The 21,694-nt window shown below is 37.0% G+C and overlaps 1 protein-coding gene across 1 annotated transcript; it reads right to left on the reverse strand.

Moving 5' to 3' along the window:
- Positions 1 to 535: 535 nt before the first annotated feature.
- LOC129263423 (ficolin-2-like) lies at positions 536 to 18,839 on the reverse strand. Its single transcript, XM_064100538.1, has 5 exons — positions 18,486 to 18,839; positions 14,544 to 14,705; positions 6,723 to 6,871; positions 4,889 to 5,150; positions 536 to 2,910 (listed from the first exon to the last, which is right to left on the reverse strand). The coding sequence occupies exons 1-5, from the start codon at positions 18,547 to 18,549 to the stop codon at positions 2,636 to 2,638; spliced, it is 912 nt and encodes a 303-aa protein (XP_063956608.1). The 5' UTR covers positions 18,550 to 18,839; the 3' UTR covers positions 536 to 2,635.
- Positions 18,840 to 21,694: the final 2,855 nt, after the last annotated feature.

The raw sequence follows: 21,694 nt of genomic DNA on the forward strand, positions 1-21,694 counted from the left end.
GATATCAGAAAGTGTGTGTAAATACATTATAGTCGATCACCTAAATTGATGAATTTGCTTTCTTCTTTTTTTTGCTTGGATTGGATAATCCGGTTTTACAGTGGCGTAATGGCCAGGGGCTCAACATGGCGTATCGCGTAAAATTAATAAAAAGTTGCAAGCGAGTAGAAATTTCGACGCTTTTATGAAAAAAAATCAAAGTTTTGTGATAGACCTTGACATAATATTTAAAAAATAATATATTTCACCCTTAACTCTTTCCTTTTCTTTGCTTTTCCCCTTTTTCTTGCTTGTAAAAAATATGCGGGGCAAGAGCCCCACCCCCTAATATTTACGCCAGTGCTGTTCAGGACCAAACACATGCTTAAAAAATGAATACGCGGTGTACCGTCCAGTCTCCACACTGATTTCTTAACGAAGATATATTTGAACCTACAGCATACCATCCTGTTTATAGGCTACCCTGTATATTGATACGAGAGAACGGGGCGAGTGAGAAAAACAACAAAAATCCGAAAAATAGCGTTTTTTGTTTGTGTAATAATAATTGATAATAATTACTTCTTATTAAGCGCTTTTTCAAAAGTTACAAAGCGCTGTACAAAATGACAAAACAAATACAATCGGTGAAAACTCAAAACAAAACTACACAAAATGAAACACTACTTGCAATATATTAAACATGTTGAAACAAATGAGATTTAAGCATCTTCTTAAACACATCAATAGAAGAACATTGTCTAAGTTTATGGGGTAATCTATTCCAATATTTGGGGGCAAACACAGAAAATGACCTATCACCTACTAATTTAATGTTCGGGGGATGTGAAGAGGGATATGTGATGATGACCGAGTGTTGTACATTGATTGGCGAACTGTTAGGAGGTCTGACAGGTATGATGGAGCTTGATCATTGAGACATTAGAATGTGATAGTCAGAGACTTATGCTCAATTCGATTTTTTACTTTCAGCCAGTGAATTACTTGAACACGCTAATGATGCGCGGGTACCACATTCAGACGAAAATTGAGATTCATTTATTGGTGCATGTTAAAAACATACACTGCAAAAACTCCGGTGTTGATTTAATACCAGCCCGGAATCTATATATGTCCTCACCAGAGAAGTGTTAAACAACACCAGTTTCTCTGGTGTGGACAAATATAGATTCTGGATTGGTGTTAAATCAACACCGGAGTTTTCGCAGTGTAGAAATTTGTCCTCCACTGGCAGTGCATACACAACATTATAAAGTATTATATAAACACCAAAAAAGAATAATTAGAAAATGTTTAAACATTGAAGGATATATGAATAAACATGTATTACTATACAACATGAAAACGAATTGGCAAATTGTACCAATAAGGGCAAAGAATGAACAAAATGAAAAACGCGTGAAATGAAATACGGCTGAAAGTTAACCCGTTGACTTCGGTATTGTGTGATTCCCATAGACTTAGTAAAGGGATCACCTGGTTCTATTAGGCAATGGGTTAACTGAAGAGAAAGGATGGAAGAAACCATGTATACATGGCATAGGAGCGAAAAAATTGGGTATTAGACGACATTGGTTTAGCACAACTGGAAATCGGGTGAAGTTACTTGTTCACTGCAATCACCCTGAGTATGGGGAATCTACAGAAAGTTCTATGCAGTACACAACACACACTTAAAAATCTTTAAAATGTCACTTTTGTAATGGAAAATATTTATTTCCCTATAGTTGTGATTTATTTTTCATTTGTAAGTTGGGGATATTTTTTTTAAATTCACCAGAATGCTCAAAAACTTAAGTTTTGAGCATTGTTTATGTAGGCCCTCTAATGGCATGATTGGTGGAAAGTTAAGTTGCTTCTGAAATGTCAAGGAACAATCTCTCTTTTTGATTAGAAAAAAAAATAATTAAAAGAAGTCAAGTTATCTCAGAGCCAAGTTCATGAAGTTATACGATGAATGGGAGTAATGGAAACTGACAGTGTCAAAAAAATCAAGCATTTTGTCCCCAAGAACAAGAGAACATAAAGACAAACATTGCCGAACTCATTTCACCTCAATCCTAACAGACAGCAAGCCCCAAGGTTATTTCATAACCGTGTTCTTTGAGTGAGTAGGTGAAGTATTGCATTGCCTAACATTCATAGAGAAGCTAGAAAGTCGTGTACATTGGGAAATTTTAATTAGACTGCTTGGATAAGAACAAGTGAAGAAATTAAGTTATAGATCTTGCTCTTCAATTGGTAAATTCTCAATTCGTCTACTGCCAACTCGTCCATTCACCAAATGGCCTAATATCATGTAGTCTAATGCCATTCCGTCCATCAACATTGGTCCAATGGCCATTTGGACCGATCATTACTTCGTCTAATCACGGCCATTTCGTCTATGAACATTTCGTCTCATATAAACAGCTGGTCTATTTTTTTTTTCATTTTCATTCATTTCACACGATTGACACTTAGTCCAATTAGACCAAAATGGCTATCGGACCAACTGGTTATTAGACGAAATGGTGATTGGACGAAATGGTAATCAGACCATGTGGATTTTTGACGAACTGATGGTAGACCAAATGTTAGTAGACGAGTTGGCTATTGGACGAATTGGCATAAGACGAAACGGAAAAAAAACTCTTCAAATTTGGGTCGAATCTTTATTGGGTCGAATCTTCATCTCGCTCATCTTGAAAGAGTACCTTTTTTCCCCAGAGCTCCACACGACACCGTTACCGAAAGCATGGTAATAAGTGTCTCGGTTCTGACCATGTACATACTTCCCGTTGAGATTAGATATAATGCAGTTTTTGAACCACCACCCTGACCTGTATAAGCGTCCACAATGATACCCAAGGTTATTCTTGCAGTCTGGTGTGCTAAACGCGTTGCCGTTGTGATAACTAAGGCCGTTTCCTGAAGAAAAAAAAAGCAGAACAGAATTAGAATAAAAATGTTGTGTTCATAACTGTGGATGACAAACCTTTATAACTCATCTTTCCTTGACTTGCAATATTAAATCCTCATATTTTTATATTTGCAAGTTTACTCAAGTCGTATCTCTTTACATGTCTACTTGTACTTTATTATTGTTTAGTTACATTTTCGTGCTATGGTCATAAAGGTATGCCTATTGCATTTTGAGGAGTGCGTTGCATGCATGAGTGATTCCATTGTTCAGTTCAGCTTATGGTCAAGAGTTTTAACATTATTATCTCAGGAGTGATTCCCTTTTTTTTAAATAAATAAAACAATTAAATATAGACTCTCTGAAAAAAATGGCACTCGCTGATTACAGTGAATGGCACATTAAGAGTTGATATATAGGCCTACATGGATATTTTTATCAACCATTGGAATTGAGCCAGGAGGCTTTGTGTCACATTTTCTTTTTCTTTTGCCACTGACGTTCCAATGGTTGATATATTTTGTCTTGTATTGTTTATACTGGAATGTGTTGTTCCTTATAATTTCTTCGCCGAAAACATTTTTTTCATATTTATGTATTCTTTGCCGAAAACATGAAATAAAGATGATAGCAATAGCAGAATAAATGAAACCATTCCTTTTCTTCCATGTATTTTTGGAATATTTTGTAATATTGGGGTTTTCCCACTTTATTTTAAGTTTAAATACCTGTAGCTGTAAATGCCAGCCGACACGCCTTCTTTTTGGTCAGGAATAAGTATGCTGAAGACTAAAGCCCATTTAACAGATGCAAGAATGCAACGCGGATCAGCACGAATCCTAGTCTAGATCTGGACGCTAGTAGTTATTTGTTCGAAATACCCTACACTCACTCATCGCACACAGCTACACACACACCCACATACTCACCCCCCCTCCCACACACCGTCTTTTCACTTGCTTATAGCGACTAAAGCTGCCAGATTATTTATGAACTAAGTTGAAAAAATGATAATTTCCATGAAAAATCAGGTGTTTCCTGAACGATGCTAAATATACATTGCGTACAGGGAGACAGGGAATATGTAACGTAGGACCTATTGACAAGAAAAATAATAAATTCAAGCACGAGAACGAGGCGAGAAAGCTTAATTTCAGAGAGTCTTTTTTTCCTTTTTGTATTTTGAGATAAACATTATAAAGGATTACGTGGGTGTACGTTTGGACCATGAATACTAATGAAATATTCATGGGCGGAGAGCGTAATTTCAAACCAATTGCAGTTAAGATAACTCAATAAAACTTTTTTGATTTTGAGACAATCAGGCAATTAAGACTTTGAAAAATAAAACACGTCCAATATTGGTAGTTTAATTCAAAGCCTCCAAAACAGAGTTAGCCCTTATCATACACTGCAAAAACTCCGGTGTTGATTTAACACAAGCCCGGAATCTATATATGTCCACACCAGAGAAGTATTGAAACAACATCAGTTTGAAATCAAACCGATGCTGTTTTAATACTAATTGGTGCTGTATAAACACCTATCTGGTGTTGGACCAAAACGAAACTGGTGTTGTTTAACACTTCTCTGGTGTGGACATATATAGATATGATTTTAAATCAACACCGGAGTTTTTGCAGTGTAGTTGGGGGAAAAATAAGCGTCCGGGGGCTCCCCTCCTGATCCGGTTGAGTACGAATTTCCTTTAATTAGAGAGTTTTCGCAAGCACGACGCGGATGCCCTCTACATCAACGCACCGAATGCAAGTCAAAGTTGCACCGGACGAAAAATTCCAATATGTCGTTGTCCAGAGTCGGGAGACGATGACGCTGCTGTCCCGGTCCACCAACTTTCGACAAATGCATCTTTAGCTCTTCATTGTGATTCGAGTCAAATCATTTGACGTGCATTTTTAAAGAATTTGGCCGGTGCGTTGTATCATAGAGCGACCGCGCAGTGATTGCGAAAACGCTCTGTAATACCTGCGGTACCGGAATAACCGCTGGCGGTCAGGCTGAAGTGTAATGTTTCATTGCCAATGTGAAAGAAGCCGTAATTTGCGTATCGAGTATTCCCTTCGAAGCCTGCCAGATCAACCCGCAGTTCGTAATTCCTCTGACTCGACAGTCGATGAATCATATCGTTGCCAAGCCAGTGCTCGGACGCGACACTTCCAAAACCGATCTTGTAGTCAGACCAGTTTCGGTTGAAATCCTCAGAACCATCTCTTCTACGTTGGAAAACCTGTTTTGTTTCGGAATGAAAGACAGTCATCAAAATTTACAAATGTACATCAAAATAATGACGGCCCTATAGAAGATAGTTTCCGATGTTTCGTATAGGCCTATCGCAGTTCCATCAAATAATAGTTTTCCGTTTTCTCACTGTTTCGGAGGAAAATTTAGGGTATGACCTACATTCGGAATTGGAGACAGAGTTATAAATAAATAATTGACCTTGAAATTTATATTGTAAGGTTTGAACATCATGAGAATGACACTGTCAGACGTTGAAGTAACGTCGTCATGATGCAGGTGCAAATTTTTCTAAGACTTTGATGAAACGTTATGAGAATAGCTGCAGCTAGCCTAGACCACGTTCAACGTTGAAAGATGTAAATAATTGTTGACTTGATGATGCATGCGCGTGCACTTCTATTGATGATTCAAAGTTGTACCAACGATTTATTTATTATCTCCGTATGGTAGAAAACTAGTGAAAATTTTGAAGGAGAAATAATTACGCTATATAGCTAAAAATGACCTACGTTTCTTGAAAATGACTGAAAATAACCATAGTCCCATGCACGCACAATCAACAAGCACCCTCAAAGAGAAGTGAACGTGTAGAATAACGGAAAGTACGTTCAATGGATAGTACTCATTGAAAATAAACCGAGTATTATACGGCAAATGAGTGGTTCTATGACATCTGCTCCGGCGACAATATTGCTCCGATGGAAAATCAATCTGCACGTTATTAAGCCAAACATATAGGCTAAGCTAACCTCTAAAACAAAACAAACCCTAATCCTTATTATTTACATAGTTCTGAACCAAAATGTATATATCTGTCGTGTTGGGATCGGCAATTATAATTTAGAAGGGAAGCGTAATGAAGAAACTTCGGAGAAAGTGATACAGTTCAAAATCACAGGGTATTTAATCATCAGTATTCAGCCACAGTTCGAAGTACATGAAGGTTCAGATAAAACAGGAGACGGTGAATATAATTATTTCAAAGTATAAGATTAAATTCTGAAGTTAGACTAATATTGGATGGACGTCTAAGTCTTGAAGTCGGTCAATCTATATGGATGAGTGTGGGTCTAGTATTATACTTTATATCTTTTCTGATAATCAAGAAGTCTTATTTATATCATTAGTTTTGGGGTGTAACAATTTAAGGTGGGAGTGATCTCTAAACTTGATCTGATTGGTCTACAGGTAACTGTCTATCAAACTTTATATGGTAGAAGGGATGTGGTGATGCTCTGTGCAAGTGACTGGGGCTGGAAGTGTGGGTCATACGTCTTAGAACTTTTGCTCCTTGAAGTTAGCTGACGTCACTGAGGGTTGGTCTTTTACGCTCAAAGTTTAGGAGTTAAATGGTAATGGGGGTTTAGGAGTTCTTAGATGACATTGGGGGAGTTTGTAAACAAGTGAAGGTGAATGACTGAAAGGATAACAGGAAGTTAAATCTATACTACATAACATAACAATCCTAAATCCGACCCAATATGCCCTCTTAGATATTAAAACCGGAGCAAATGACGCTGAAGAAAATGTCGTGTCACCGGTAAGGTTTTCCACTTACGGTCCAACCGCCCCCATCTGTCTCCATGTCACAATACACATTGGTATACTTCCCAGGGTATATGGCATATACACCACTGACGTTCGCCCCACGACCCTGGATGTCCGCGCAGTCAACTGGTTTGCCAGGTGATGGACTTGTTTTCTCATCTTGAAAAAGGTAAGTTAAAAGATATCCAAACACAGCTGCTCAAAATAGTGCTTTTAAAATCATACAAAATCGAATGAAATCGCAATCATTGACCATATAATACTGAATAAGACACGAACTGACAATCATTTCATTCGTCTCCGCGATTTATGTTCTTTTTCCCAAGGGGGCAACATAATATAAATTTTCAATCAGCGTTGCCAGGTCCAAACTGAAGAAAATCCCAGAAGACACTCGAAAAATCCCCAAATTGGACCATCAATCCCCAAATTTTTCAAATCACAATCATTTCTGAAAAAGTGAGGATATTTATCATGGTTATTGCCCAAAACAAGTTAATATTTCTTTGTTTGTTCACATCATATACATAGCAGATTTTTTTAAATATTATTTTTACTTCTTAGGTTTCGATTTCGATGCAAAGTACATTGGCAACACGCACTACCATTGTATCGTACAACCATCTAAGTTCATACAGTGCCGGCCGCAGGAAACGTCACGCCCGAGCACGCAAACACCCTAGGGGGCTTTTGCGTCTAACCGAGGGTATTCAAGGGGAGCCCCCTAGGGTGTTTAGCCGCGCCCGCAGTTTCCTGCGTGCTATATAATATTGGCCGTGCCCGCACTTATCCTCGGGTACCCTAGGGTACGTACATTGCATTATGTATACATGTGCATGTACATCGGTTGAATTGCGCTGGTGTACATTCTATGATCTACAGTAGATCGTACCCCTGTTTAATGAAAAATAACGAATCTTAGTGCTTTTCATCAACACCTTCAAAAATCCCCAAAATGCATGAAAAATCCCCAAATTTATTTGAATCACCAAATAATTTTTTCCATTCCCAAAGGCTTCTCAAAATCCCCAAATGGCAACACTTTTTTTTAATGAGGATCAGGGAGATCGCAAGGGCTCCCTCCCTTCTCACTTTGAAGTTAAGGCGGTTTATCCACTTTTAATTCCGTGGGTTTGTCTAGATTTTATGCATGTGATCTTTAATAATTTGCTGACATAAGACATCATGGACATAAATGTGAGTAGGTGGAGACTTGACATGACGCTATTCAGACTGCTGGTTCGTCGCCGTTTTAAATAATAAAACTGCTGCTTCAATTCTCTCCCGTGCTGGCAAGGGGAGAATTCTATATTTCAGGTATGTGTTGCTTTTACATATTAAGATTTTCTACACTGCAAAAACTCCGGTGTTGATTTAACACCAGCCCGGAATCTATATATGTCCACACCAGAGAAGTGTTAAACAACACCAGTTACGTTTTGGTCTAACACCAGAAAAGGTGTTTTATACAACACCAATTCGTATTAAAACAGCATCGGTTTGATTCCAAACTGGTGTTGTTTCAATACTTCTCTGGTGTGGACATATATAGATTCCGGGCTGGTGTTACACCAAAACCGGAGTTTTTGCAGTGTATGAAGACAGCAATGGGCCCGGTAGGAGATAAAAGCATCCCTAGTAGTAGCACCCTTTTGGGTGTAATCTTGCACCCTAAAGTGAAATAAGGATGTGGAAACGCACCTGCTTGTTAATGTAGTTTGCACCCCAATGGTGCAACAGTGCACCTTCTAGGCTGAATAATATGTACTATGTCAAAGGGGGTTCCAATTTTGTATCTTCTTTAAAGGGTTAATTATAATTACATGTATTCAGACCCGTTTTGTGCTGGGATTATGCCAACTCCTACACTCTCATAACAAATCAGTCAGGATGAATAGTTAATATGGTCAGTTTGGTGCAACAGGTATTCTAGTCACATTTGACTAATTTTTTTGTCGTATTTTACTCAAACAGAGTTACTTCTGACTAAAATATACGTCAGAAAGCGACGAGACATATGAGCTGCACCCAGCTGACTACTGATCTAGTCAGTTTGACTGATTTGATTTGAGAATGCAATGTTTTCCCCCAATGTGTTTACCTCCTTGGCTAAAAAGGGGAATGAATGCCACCTGAGTTGATTTAGGAATCACGCAAGAAGTAGTTCCCTTTACTTCGAGAGGCTTTTACAGGAGTTATTGTCAATAAAATTGGGTTGTAATCGTGACTTTCTCGGCAATTATTGTGCAGGTGAAAAGGGGCGAATAAAATATTCTTTTCCCCAGTAGTCACGCAAATTTCCTTCAAACAACCGTTCGTACTCCGAAGATTGATATATTAACCACGCTAATTTTCAATTAGTGTTTTTATCACTCTTCAAATACATGCTTTGGGTACTTGACATTTCTGGAGGTAAAGTTAAAGAAAATGAGAATAGATTTTATCTTCACAACACTCTTAAAAAAAGGTCTGCGCAATATTGGGTAAAATGGGAACATGCATGCTGGTTTGGTAAAAAAAGATATTTTGCAATATTTTGTAAATTTTACGCAATGTTGCGTTCAAGTAGCCCAATCAATATGGGGTAAAAAATACCCAGCAAACATGCATGTTCCCTTTCTTCCTAATATTAGGTAAAATTTTACTCAGTGTTTTCAGAGTGAATCTAAAGAAATGTATTGAAATGTTGATAAAGAATACAACATTACCTTTTTTGAAAAAAAGACCATGAACAACGCCAGCAAAAAACAGCAGGCCATAATGATACTAAAATTGACATGCATGTATATATATATATATATATATATATATATTAAAGGAGAATGAAACCCTTGAAACCAGCTGAATCCATATGAAAGAGAAAAATCAAAGAAACATATTGTTGAAAGTTTGAGGAAGATTGAATTAATAATAAGAAAGTTATGAGCATTTGAATATTGAGATCACTAGTGCCATGTAGATCCTCCCATCGGCAATGCGACCAAGTATAACCTTTCTCCCTCTGAAAGACAAGCTCTCCGTGAACTTAAAGAAAACAAGAATGTTATTATCAAACGAGCTGACAAAGGGTCAGCAGTGGTATTTCAATCTAAACAGAACTATCTTTCTGAAGGCCATAGACAATTGAACACGGAGACATATAGGAAAACTGAGAGTGATCCTAACAAAGAGCATTTGAATCAAGTGAAAAAAGTAGTAAATGACATAAAGGTCCCAAAAGACATCAAGCAATTACTGATCCCTATCAAATCGGAATGCCCACAAATGTATTTTTTGCCCAAAATACATAAATTGGGCAATCCAGGAAGACCGATTGTTTCCGGATGTTCTTGCCCTACTGTTCAAATATCTCGCTTTCTCGACACAGTATTGCGTCCATTGGTACAACATACTAAGTCTTTCATACAAGACACAACACACTTTCTGAAACATATCTCCAAAATAAACTCAGAGGGCCCAATTCCTAATGGGATATTCTTGGTCTCAGCCGACGTCAAATCCCTGTATACCAACATTCCCCATGCAGATGGTATCCAAGCCTGTAAGAAAGCTCTTGAAAAACGGAGATCGAAAGATCCCCCTACTTGTGATATGGTTCGATTACTTGAACTAATTCTGAAGTTGAACAACTTTCAGTTTGCAGGGGAATTCTACATTCAGAACCAAGGAACGGCCATGGGCACTCCAGTTGCACCCTCTTATGCCAATATCTTTATGGCAGACTTAGAAGAGAAACTCCTCTCCTCAGTCTCACAACAGCCTTACAGATCATCCTGGTGTAGATACATTGACGATATTAATTTTCTCTGGTCTGGAAACAGGGAGTCTCTTGACCAATTTATCCAAGCTGCCAATTCATTCCATCCAACAATCAAATTCACGTTTGAAACATCTAACTCTCAAGTTTCCTTCCTTGATGTTCTACTTTACATGAAAGAGAACGTTCTACAAACTTCTCTCTACTCCAAACCGACGGACACCCATGCTTATCTTCTTCCCGATTCATCTCACCCACACCATGTTTTCAATAGCATTCCTTATAGCCAGTCAATCCGAATAAGGCGCATTTGTTCCGAAGAAGCCAACTTTGAATCTAGTATCGCAGATCTGCAAGAACATCTCCAGAAACGTAATTACAATCCCCATTCAGTGAGCAAAGCCATCAACAAGGCTAAAGAAATCCCTCGGGATAACCTCTTACATTATAAGAAGAAAGACAAAACAATGAAGAGAACACCTCTTGTGCTCACCTATCACCCCAACCTGCGTAAAGTTGCCCAAATTGCTCGCAAACACATGGACATTCTTCATCAATCTGAAGTGACAAAGGAAATATTTCCAGAACCGCCCCTTATCGCATTTAGACGATGCCGCTCTCTTCAAGACTTATTAGTATCGTCCCGTGTTTCAGTCAACTCTGAAAACAATCAGAGTGAACACATGGGCTCATCCAAATGCGAAGCTAAGAAATGTTGTATCTGTCCATTCATGTTGAACACTAAATATTTCGTAAGCACAGTAACAGGAGAGAAATTCCCAATTACTCAGCAAATCAATTGCAAATCTTCATGGGTATTATATCTCATTACTTGCAAACGCTGCAACAAACAGTATGTCGGGAAGACTACTAATACACTGTACACAAGAATGTGCAACACACGATCAGACATAAAGAAATATCACACGAGTAGACGCAAGGAAATCCCAATTGCTGCCCACTTCAGTTCTGATAATCATTCCACAGATGATATTCAAATTGTAGGAATAGAACTTATCAGAAAACAGCATGAATCAATCATACTCAAACGAGAGTCATATTGGATTCTGAAACTTAAGACACTTGTACCAAACGGCATCAATGTAGAAGAATAGATATTTCTAATTAACCTCAATCGTGGGTCACATTTGTTACATCAGTGTCACTAATTAAATGATTAAATTATTTTTAATACTTATTGTTATGTATTTGTTAGGTGATTTCTAGATGACCCAAGCTTGAGAAGTGAGACTTTTGGTCATTACGCGAATTATCAACAATTTTATTTATAATCTTTACTCAATTTGATTTCAAAATTTATATCGTTTCATAGAGATTTAATTTATATGCTTGTAAGAAACAATGTTTTCGTCATCATCCTCCAGCTTACGATATCTAATATCATGAATATTCATACTCATTGTGACATAAATTATATGCGCATTACCAATGCGCTTTGCGCTTTCATCACCTAGCAACCAATGTTTTCTTTTGCAATTTTTGCCACTTTCCTAAAGAACGAGATAGGATACGGTCATACTTAACTATCACAATAGTCTGTAATTACAGGTATGTCTTTTTGATTTATATCATTATTATTTTAATTGAATTAATTATTTATTATTCATTAATTTATTTATCTGTTCATTCATTAATTTGTCATTATGGAATATATTCAACTTGGTGATAATTCATTGATGTGCATGGTCACATTTGTTACATCAGTGTCACTAATTAAATGATTTTTTTAATACTTATTGTTATGTATTTGTTAGGTGCTTTCTAGATGACCCAAGCTTGAGAAGTGAGACTTTTGGTCATTACGCGAATTATCAACAATTTTATTTATAATGTTTACTCGATTTGATTTCAAAAATTTATATCGTTTCATAGAGATTTGATTACTATGCTTGTAAGAAACAATGTTTTCGTCATCATCCTCCAGCTTACGATATCTAATATCATGAATATTCATACTCATTGTGACATAAATTTTATGCGCATTACCAATGCGCTTTGCGCTTTCACCACCTAGCAACCAATGTTTTCTTTTTGCAATTTTTGCCACTTTCCTAAAGAACGAGATAGGATACGGTCATACTTAACTATCACAATAGTCTGTAATTACAGGTATGTCTTTTTCATTTATATCATTATTATTTTAATTGAATTAATTATTTATTATTCATTACTTTATTTATCTGTTCATTCATTAATTTGTCATTATGGAATATATTCAACTTGGTGATAATTCATTGATGTGCAAAACAAACTTGGATGTTGTATCTCCTTATATTTTTCAGACGCTTCTGACGAAGTCTCAATTAAAAGACGAAAGCTAAAGCAAATAATGGTGTCCTGCGTCATCTGTTGAGTTGGCCTCGCCTCATCTCATTATGTTTAATATTCACAACTCAACAGCGATTGGTAGAAGTAAACTTATCATCACACTATATATATATATATATATATATATATATATTCGAGATCAAGTGTATGGAGAGGGCCGTAGCAATACCCGTCTTCATCAAGCTTTCGGGCAGATGCCCTTCATCAGGATCTAAACCAATATATAAATTTTATATATTGGTTTAGATCCTGATGAAGGGCATGTGCCCGAAAGCTTGATGAAGACAGGTATTGACCTTGCTACGGCCCTCTCCATACACTTGATCTCGAATATAATTATGAAGGAGACCCGTACACGTACATCGCCAAGATTGATCACACTTATATATACAAATGTGTAAAGTTATACATGTACAACAGCTTTGGCAACTCTTTTTATTTAAATATTGTAAAGAAATGGATGAAGAGAACAATGGTAGGCGTAGCTTAAATCAAGGTTCCCAGAGCTATCTACCCTTTGGAAAAATTGGTGATGCCGAAAAAATGTCTTTGCCGGGAATCGAACCCGGGCCCCCAGCTATCTGACGGTCAATCGGATCGGGGTCGCCTTAGCCACTAACCCGTCTCTGTGGTCTAGTGGTTAAGGCACCGGCGTTCAAAGCTGGGGGCCCGGGTTCGATTCCCGGCAGAGACATTTTTTTTTCGGCATCACCAATTTTTCCAAAGGGTAGATAGCTCTGGGAACCTTGATTTAAGCTACGCCTACCATTGTTCTCTTCATCCATTTCTTTACAATATTTAAATAAAAAGAGTTGCCAAAGCTGTTGTACATGTATAACTTTACACATTTGTATACGTTCCCCCTACGTGTACTGTATCAAAGCAATAGCTTTGATCCAGCTGAAGCATGGCGGCTTGTCATTGTTCGAAACCCACCTTCACCCGACAAAGGAAATTATAATTGGTATAGTGTCGAAAATTTGTCTATCGGATCGGGGTTGCCCTAGTCACTAACCCGTCTCTGTGGTCTAGTGGTTAAGGCACCGGCGTTCAAAGCTGGGGGCCCGGGTTCGATTCCCGGCAGAGACATTTTTTCGGCATCACCAATTTTTCCAAAGGGTAGATAGCTCTGGGAACCTTGATTTAAGCTACGCCTACCATTGTTCTCTTCATCCATTTCTTTACTATATATATATATATATATATATATATGTGTGTGTGTGTGTAAGGGTGTGTGTGAGTGAGTGTATTTTTCTCCAATATAACACCCTAAGTCTGGGACATCTTCTGCAAAGTAACTCATGTACTGATCGGGATTTTTCGCAATTGCAGATTCTGCAACGTTGTAAATCTATTGAACATGCAAGTCAATACACGTGACACCTGAGAGGTTTTTGTCAAAAGATTGTGAACTGGGACAGCAGATCGTCCTAAGATTGCGACCTGGCGAAAAATTGTAAAGAGTCCAGGACGGCACTGTTGTTTTGATTCACCTGTTTTCGATAAATGAACTGGCCAATAAAGATCAATGTTACACGCGTATTTTGTTTAATATACTGACCAGGAAGAGTGGTTCTTTCATATTTGCAATTCATCGCAATTAAAACATTTGTGTTACGGAGCCCAGTTTTCGACTAAGCCTGCTTTTGACAATGGATTCTCTGCGTTTCAGAAGGCGTCTGCGTAGTGCTTGCGAAAACTCCATATTAACAGCAATTTCCTTACCGGTTTCACAAAATTTTCGTTGAACAGGTATAGACTTATTTCCAGGCTTTCCAAAAGACCGTGTGCCATCGACATGGTATTTGACCCTCTGATGTATTATCTTTTCACCCTGAACGACTGGTTGACAACTATCTTGACTTCCTCGTCCAGCAGATGTCCAACCTACAGATAATCCGATAGTAGTATGGTAAAGGGGTACGTTGCAAACAAAACTTGCAATCAATTGTTAGCCAAGTCGAAAATTGACGAGCCATTATAGCATTAATATAGCGCTTATCACATCTTTATCAGCGGAGCGTTTCATAAAAGAACTTGTAGGACGTTTTATCCGACACGTCCGTTTTATCCGACAGTTACCATAGTAACAGTGACATTTAGCTGATAAGTTGTCAGATATTGAAACTTTCTGGACAAAAAATTTGATGAAACGCTTCTCAGAAGTCTTTAAGCGCTCTGGAATGGCATATATTTAGTAAAACAAATATAATGAACAGTAAAATAAAAAAAAATAGGTGAGTATAAGATCTTTTTAATATTCTGATGATAAATAATTTAGACCTTGGTGTTACTCTGTGCTAAAATCATGGGAAGCCAACGTTTCAAAATTTTGTTTACAGTGAATGCTTCTCATGTCTACCTCTTTACTAATTATTTAATGGTGAAGACAATTGTCATATATCCTTCCCAGGCGGGTTAATAATGTTTTGGGAGTCAAATGAGCTAATACATTGAACCTCTACTGTTAGAGATATATGTAACAACTGGCTTTCCATAGTTTAACCACAGCTTAAAACCAGAGTTTAAATTAAACCCGACTCCAGATTACGCGCCTATGTGTTTATCACACCTGGAGTTCACAATGTCTGGTCAATAAGATACATAATCCATTTTAAGAAGATTAAATGGCGCTAGTTGTTTTCAAGTCAGCATACAACAAATATATATATTTTTCATCGCGCTTCGTGGCTTTATTATTTTATCTACTGTCATACGCATTTTTTTCATAATTGCCTAAAGTGATTTGCACCTTTCAAAGTCTGAACATTAAAACAAAATGTTCAGTCAGTGCTTCGCGTTCTCATTAGTGGATTGATGGAATATGAAAGCTTTTCATGAATTACTATTAACAGTCATCGAAATTTTTCTGTTGTGGTCTGCATATGAAATTATTTCAGCTCGCTTCTCGCGCTAGCATTATTGGATTAATCAAATATGTGCGTGTACGAACTTCATAAATTCCTTCAAACAGTCCTTAAAATAACATCTTTTCAGGCCTAAATATGACGAAATTTCAGCTCGCGCTTCGCGCACGCAAAATTTAATAAATGGGATACGTATCATGTTTGTTTTTACAAAAAGTTCTTAAATTTCCTGTATTTATGTTTATATTTAGATTTAAAAAATAGCCCGCACTTCCCGCTCGAATTATTTGAATGTGAGATATCGTTGCTCTTCATAAATTCCTAAAAAGAGTCCTTAAAATGTAGATTTGTAGACATATATATGTAGACTTTTGAGATATATATCATTTTGAGATATATGTATTATTATACATTTTGGGATAGATGTATTATACAGCACACATAACACAATATGTCTACATACTTTCAAAAAATAGTTTGTAATAAAAATCTGCGTAAACTTAATTGATTTTAATACATGTAGCTATTGGATAATCCTAATTAAACATTACCGATGTAAAACATTTTCTTTAAAGATATACCTATATTTAGTAAATTAATCCAAATATATGCATGGTAATTGTAAAGCCATTATGTCTTTTACAACTAAACAACTAAATGGCCGAAAGCTTGCACTAATAAAAGTTAAAGAAATCCAGGCTACGTCTCTAGCTTCAATGCTTTTTGAGCTTCTTCGCCAATATATTACTCACTGAAGCACCCACGCAATGTTTAGGTCCTTGCTCATCACAATTATATATATATATATAACCTTTTTCCAAAGCATGAAAAAATGCCGAAACTTTCAGGATACATTCATTATTTAAACCATTCGGATATCTAATCGCAATGTTTATAGGACAAATGCTCAATGACTCTTATAAAAAAAAAAATCGCCGAGAAAGTGCGCTAAGATATTTAAAATTTGAATAATTCAAATTTTCACAGGGAAGTGACGGTTGGAAAAAAGATATAACGGTCTTTACACTTTTGTAGCATTTGTATTTTACTCGATTATACAGTTCACGTTATTGGAAAAAAAATATTGACCATTTCCCAAAACTAAAAACAGGGTTAAAAGTTGTGAGGAAAATATAACATGTCAGAATATTGACCACTTTAAACACTATGATTATATAATAATTATAAATAGTATAATAATTACATTTATATAACGCTTATTACAATGTGTCTCTAAGCGCTTTACATGTACATATCATTACCCCGGTCATCGGATCACGGCATGCCCGCATACAATGTATGCACTTTTCCACTCCCGGGGGAGCATTCTAACAAGAGTTCCAAGACTCAATTTCTAGGCATACTACATAGGCTTTCGCATCCTACCGGGTACCCATTGGCACCAGGGTGGAGATTGGCAAAGTATGGATTGACGCCTTGCCAAGGACCTAAGTCGCGGTTGGATTCGAACACACGAGCCTCTGATTTCAAGGCGAGAGTCAGAACCGCTACACCACGACGCTTCCACATGTGATGGTAAAATTGTCTAACTAGAAGATTAACAAGATCAGAAGATAGACCATTTTACCATCTTTGATGTATAGTATGAGTGTATACAATCATGCGCTGTGGTTAAACAGCCTATCTGCACAAAAATAATCCCTCAAATAAGCACAACATTCTTCAGTTATTAGTGTTTCATATCCTTCTTCTTGCCCTATTGCTAGAGCGACATTGTAGGCCCCCTACCCGTCTCCTAGAAAAGCTCAAACCCCTAAACTACTCGTTTGTCTCAGAAGAGCGATTTTTGAGACCGTTTCGAGGCCGTTTTACGGCCGACGGCTTACAGATGGTAAATCGGTCTAATTCAAAGATAGACCATTTTACCATCTCAGAGCAATGATTAATGATAACCGCTGCGTTGGCTCAGTTGGTAGAGCGTCCGTCTCATAACCGGGAGGTCGGGGGTTCAAACCCCGGCCGCGCCAGACCAAAAGACGTTAAAAGATGGGAGTTTGTGCTACCCTGTTTGGCGTTCAACGATTAAAGGAATAGAGCCTCGTCGATCTGGCGCTGCACAGCGGCTGCCGGCCCCACGATCAATTGGGCAAAGCAAATTTTCGGAGTATTTCATTTCAAGTCTTTTTCGAACAATAAAATATTAATTTTCATTTTTTTATTACAAAATCTCAATTTAGAAGGTTAAAAGCTTTATGTAAAAAATACCTCCAAACGATAATTTCGACAATGGGATAACTCAAAGATAGAACGTTTTGTCATCAAATCTGAAGGAAAATACAATAAAAATACGAAGATGGCGGAAATGATCATTATGGTTAGATTTTCTAGAAAAGAGTTTTTTTTTCTTGGAAAGAGTGCCATCACATTACCAGGAAAGTGCATCTACCTCAAAAAGGTCAATTTTCCGAGTAAGACCATTTTTATTTACATACTCTCTTTGTTCTGAAGCTGCTCCTTCCTATGTCATTCCAAAATCCAGAAAACAGACCGGTTTCAAGTCTTTTCAATCTCTTGCTCCCCCCCCCCCCCCCGTCTTTGGAACAAACTGCTCCATCTCTCCGAAATCTCTCTTCTCTTGACCTCTTCAAAAAAACATCCCAAAGCACACTTATATACCATAAACCTTAACCATGTAACCATAAACCTCTTATGCCATCAACAGCGCTTTGTATCCTCTGGAAAAGGCGCTATATAAATCCAATTATTATAAGTATTGATGATAATATGCGACGGTTAAAAGAAGGAATTCAGGGAACATACATGAAATGTCATAACTCACCCTTGTTAAAATAAATGACTATCAGTACAAATCCGAAAATTCGCCTCAATCTATGACCAGCCATTGCATAAGAGCATAAGAGGTGTTAGGGTCGGCGTGTCGGAGCGTCAGATGATGGAGAAAAACTTTTCACTGGAAGAACCATCTCGCCTAAATGTATATTTCATTACTTTTAACTGATGCGCACGTGCGTCGATCTACATGTAGTTGGCCTAAACGCATCGTTTATTGCTGACGTTTCCCATTTTCAAAACAGTAACTTGTTTTATTGCCTTGTTTTTTTCCTCATTAATTTTCAAGAAAGCGGGGGAAACGATAAAGCTATGGGAGAGGGTGAAAGCGCGTGACTTCAGTGTTGATACTAGGTTTGTGTATGATACTGTGTATGTGTGTGTGTGCGTGCACGTATTCTTCCGTGTATTCCGTGAGAGTAAAAAAAAAAAATTAATTACTCCTCACAATTCCCAAATTTTAGGAAAAAATACGTTATGAATGCATAATCATTAGGCTATATATGACCGGAAAGAGAATTTCTCCCAAATAATTTGATACCATTTTTATGTGGTATGTTTTCATGCTTGGATAATCAGTAGGTATTCTTTGCCTTGATGTATATTTTAATTTGTGCCAAAGTAATGCGTGGCTGCAATAAATGAATCCAGAAGCAAAATATGTCAATAAACCTAAATGAGTTAGTAAACAATGTTTTGTGAATCCATTTTCAATGAAATTAATTTGAAAATTGATACTAAAAATTGTGAATTAAACAATAAAAATGTTAATTCTTGAAAATATGTTTTGAAATACATGTAGATTTCAATACAACCCTTTTATGATTATGACATCATTGACATCTGGATTCATTCATTGCAGTCATGCATTACTTTCAAATTAATTCAAATTTACATCACTGCAAAGAATACCTCACGGTCATCCAAGCGTTAACACATACCACATGAATATGGGATCAAATTATTAGGGAGAACATACTCGTTCGGGCCATGTATAATAATTATGTGTCCATGACATATTTTTAATTAGATTGAGGATTTGTGAGGTGTCAAATTTTGTGTTTTACTCACACGGTGTATTTCTGAACCAGGAGGAATAAAGATCTTTTACATGAGCGTGTAGGTAAACTACCTTCTGAGTGAATGTTACAAATATATTTCATGTCATGCTCCAGGAAGCAACGATAAAAGGTAAATTGTCACTTTCTGTAAATCACAAGCCTAATATCGTGACTTTGACTCCATTTCACCGTAAGGAATTCCACATATGATTCTCATCATAAAAATGTTCAGAAGGCAAGTAAGAGGTACTTTCTTAAAGACAATACAATTTTTTGACTAAATTTCACAGATGAAAAAAAGGTCAAAGTTTGCTAAATTTTGATGTTTTACACATTTTTATCAATACAAAAATGATCAAATATGATAACATTTATTTTTGGCAAGAGTATTTTCAACAATATTCATCATTTCACGGTTCAATGAACAGTTAATGAAAAAAATATGTAATTTTCGAATACCATAGGCAAGTATTGTTTTATTTTGGGAACTGAAATTATCTTATAAACTTTTTTCCCCCTTATGTTCACGACCAATTAACATTTATATGGATGCACAAATGCAATTGCTTACTATGGATATCTGTCACAGACCGAGGGTCACAGATTTTCTTGGATATAGTTAATTTGATTTGATTTTTCATGAAAATTCCGATGTCTAATGCTTTGGTGAGCACACAAAATTCGAAAATTATGCAAATGAGAAGAAAGTTCAAGGCCTTGTCCCCACTCTGTGCCGTATTGAATGATTATTATGGTGCACACGCCTCTTGAATTGGGGCATTGTGCCCCTCTGAAGCCACGTGCGAAGTTTATGATATGATAACAACATTAAACTGTAGCACCCACACACCCACAGACAATCATATATGATTTTATACATGCGCACACGTTGGTATTTGTTTTAATAGCAAGTAAAATGCCTTTCTCGGGAACCGTGCTATCTGCAAACCATTAACTCGACTCAAAGGCCCGTATTCTGAACTCGGGATTAAATTAAACCCTGCCTGGTTTAAAGTTGTGGTTTAGCTATATGGAGAGTCAATTTGGGCACAAATCCCTATTACAACACATTCAATTCATTATCTCACACGACACCCACATTGTTCATAGTTGTCTGTGAATTATATCTGAAGTATTTTTATTCATTATGAAAGCAAAAGGGAACAAAATGATAAACATAAGAGATAATACAATATAAACATTTATTTTTTTATTTTTTGGCTTCCCATAATTTTAGCACAGAGTTAGACCGTGGTCTAAATTAAAGCTGACTTCAGAATACGGGCCAATTTGTTTTACAGGTGTACGTTGGTATTGGAATTGGTGATTATTTTCCATATCACAACATAAAAAATCAATACAAGGTAAATGTATATGTACAAAATAAAAATGAAAGGTATAGTGAAATGGCTGGATAAGCCCACTCAGCTTTGTTGATATAACAACGCTGTTCTTCCCTGGGGTCCAGAGCATGCATAATAAATTGTATTGCATTACCTATGCATAATATTACATTAAATTCCTATTAACTCAGCTCCCTGTATGGGTCAATTTTCCCTTGAATTAATCGATATCCCTTATTATATTCATTCATCCCTTTCTCCTCTCATCAATCAATCTCCCTTTTTTTCCACATATCGTTATTTTTTTCTCTCTTTCTTGACGTCTTCATTTATTTTCACCTCTCATTCTCCCCTCTCATTTACCGATTCCCATAGTCAGAAGGTAGACTGTCGATTATCTGTTGCCAACCCGTCCACTCATTATGGTCCCGCATATGGTCTACCTTCATTTAGTCTAATGCCATCCCGTCTATCAACATTTCGTCGAGCACCGGCCCATTTGGTCCAATAACCAATTTGTCCAGTAATCACTTTGTCTATATGACCATTCCCTCTCATCATAACAATAGGTCTAATACCCAATAGGCCTATGGACTACGTAGCCAATGGACCAACTGGTTATATAAATGGACCCGGTAGGAAGCTGTGTGCGCTATGAACGCCTAGCTTAGCCGGGTAATATAGGAGCACCTTGAGCACCTAACAAGGTGGATATGTGCGCAATATAAATACCCTATATTAGTATTATTATTATTATTATTATTATAGGAAATGGTGGGTGGTCGGAATGGTTT

This window comes from Lytechinus pictus, chromosome 6 (genome assembly GCF_037042905.1).
Source record: "Lytechinus pictus isolate F3 Inbred chromosome 6, Lp3.0, whole genome shotgun sequence".
Lineage (NCBI taxonomy): Eukaryota > Metazoa > Echinodermata > Echinoidea > Temnopleuroida > Toxopneustidae > Lytechinus > Lytechinus pictus.

Excerpts from the sequence above, each read along its gene's own strand:
- LOC129263423 (XM_064100538.1), bottom strand. The coding sequence starts at position 18,549 with ATGGCTGGTCATAGATTGAGGCGAATTTTCGGATTTGTACTGATAGTC. Across the intron at positions 6,872-14,543 it reads ACGAAAATTTTGTGAAACCG|ATGAGAAAACAAGTCCATCA; the intron begins GTAAGGAAATTG and ends ACCTTTTTCAAG. Across the intron at positions 5,151-6,722 it reads CAGATGGGGGCGGTTGGACC|GTTTTCCAACGTAGAAGAGA; the intron begins GTAAGTGGAAAA and ends GAAACAAAACAG.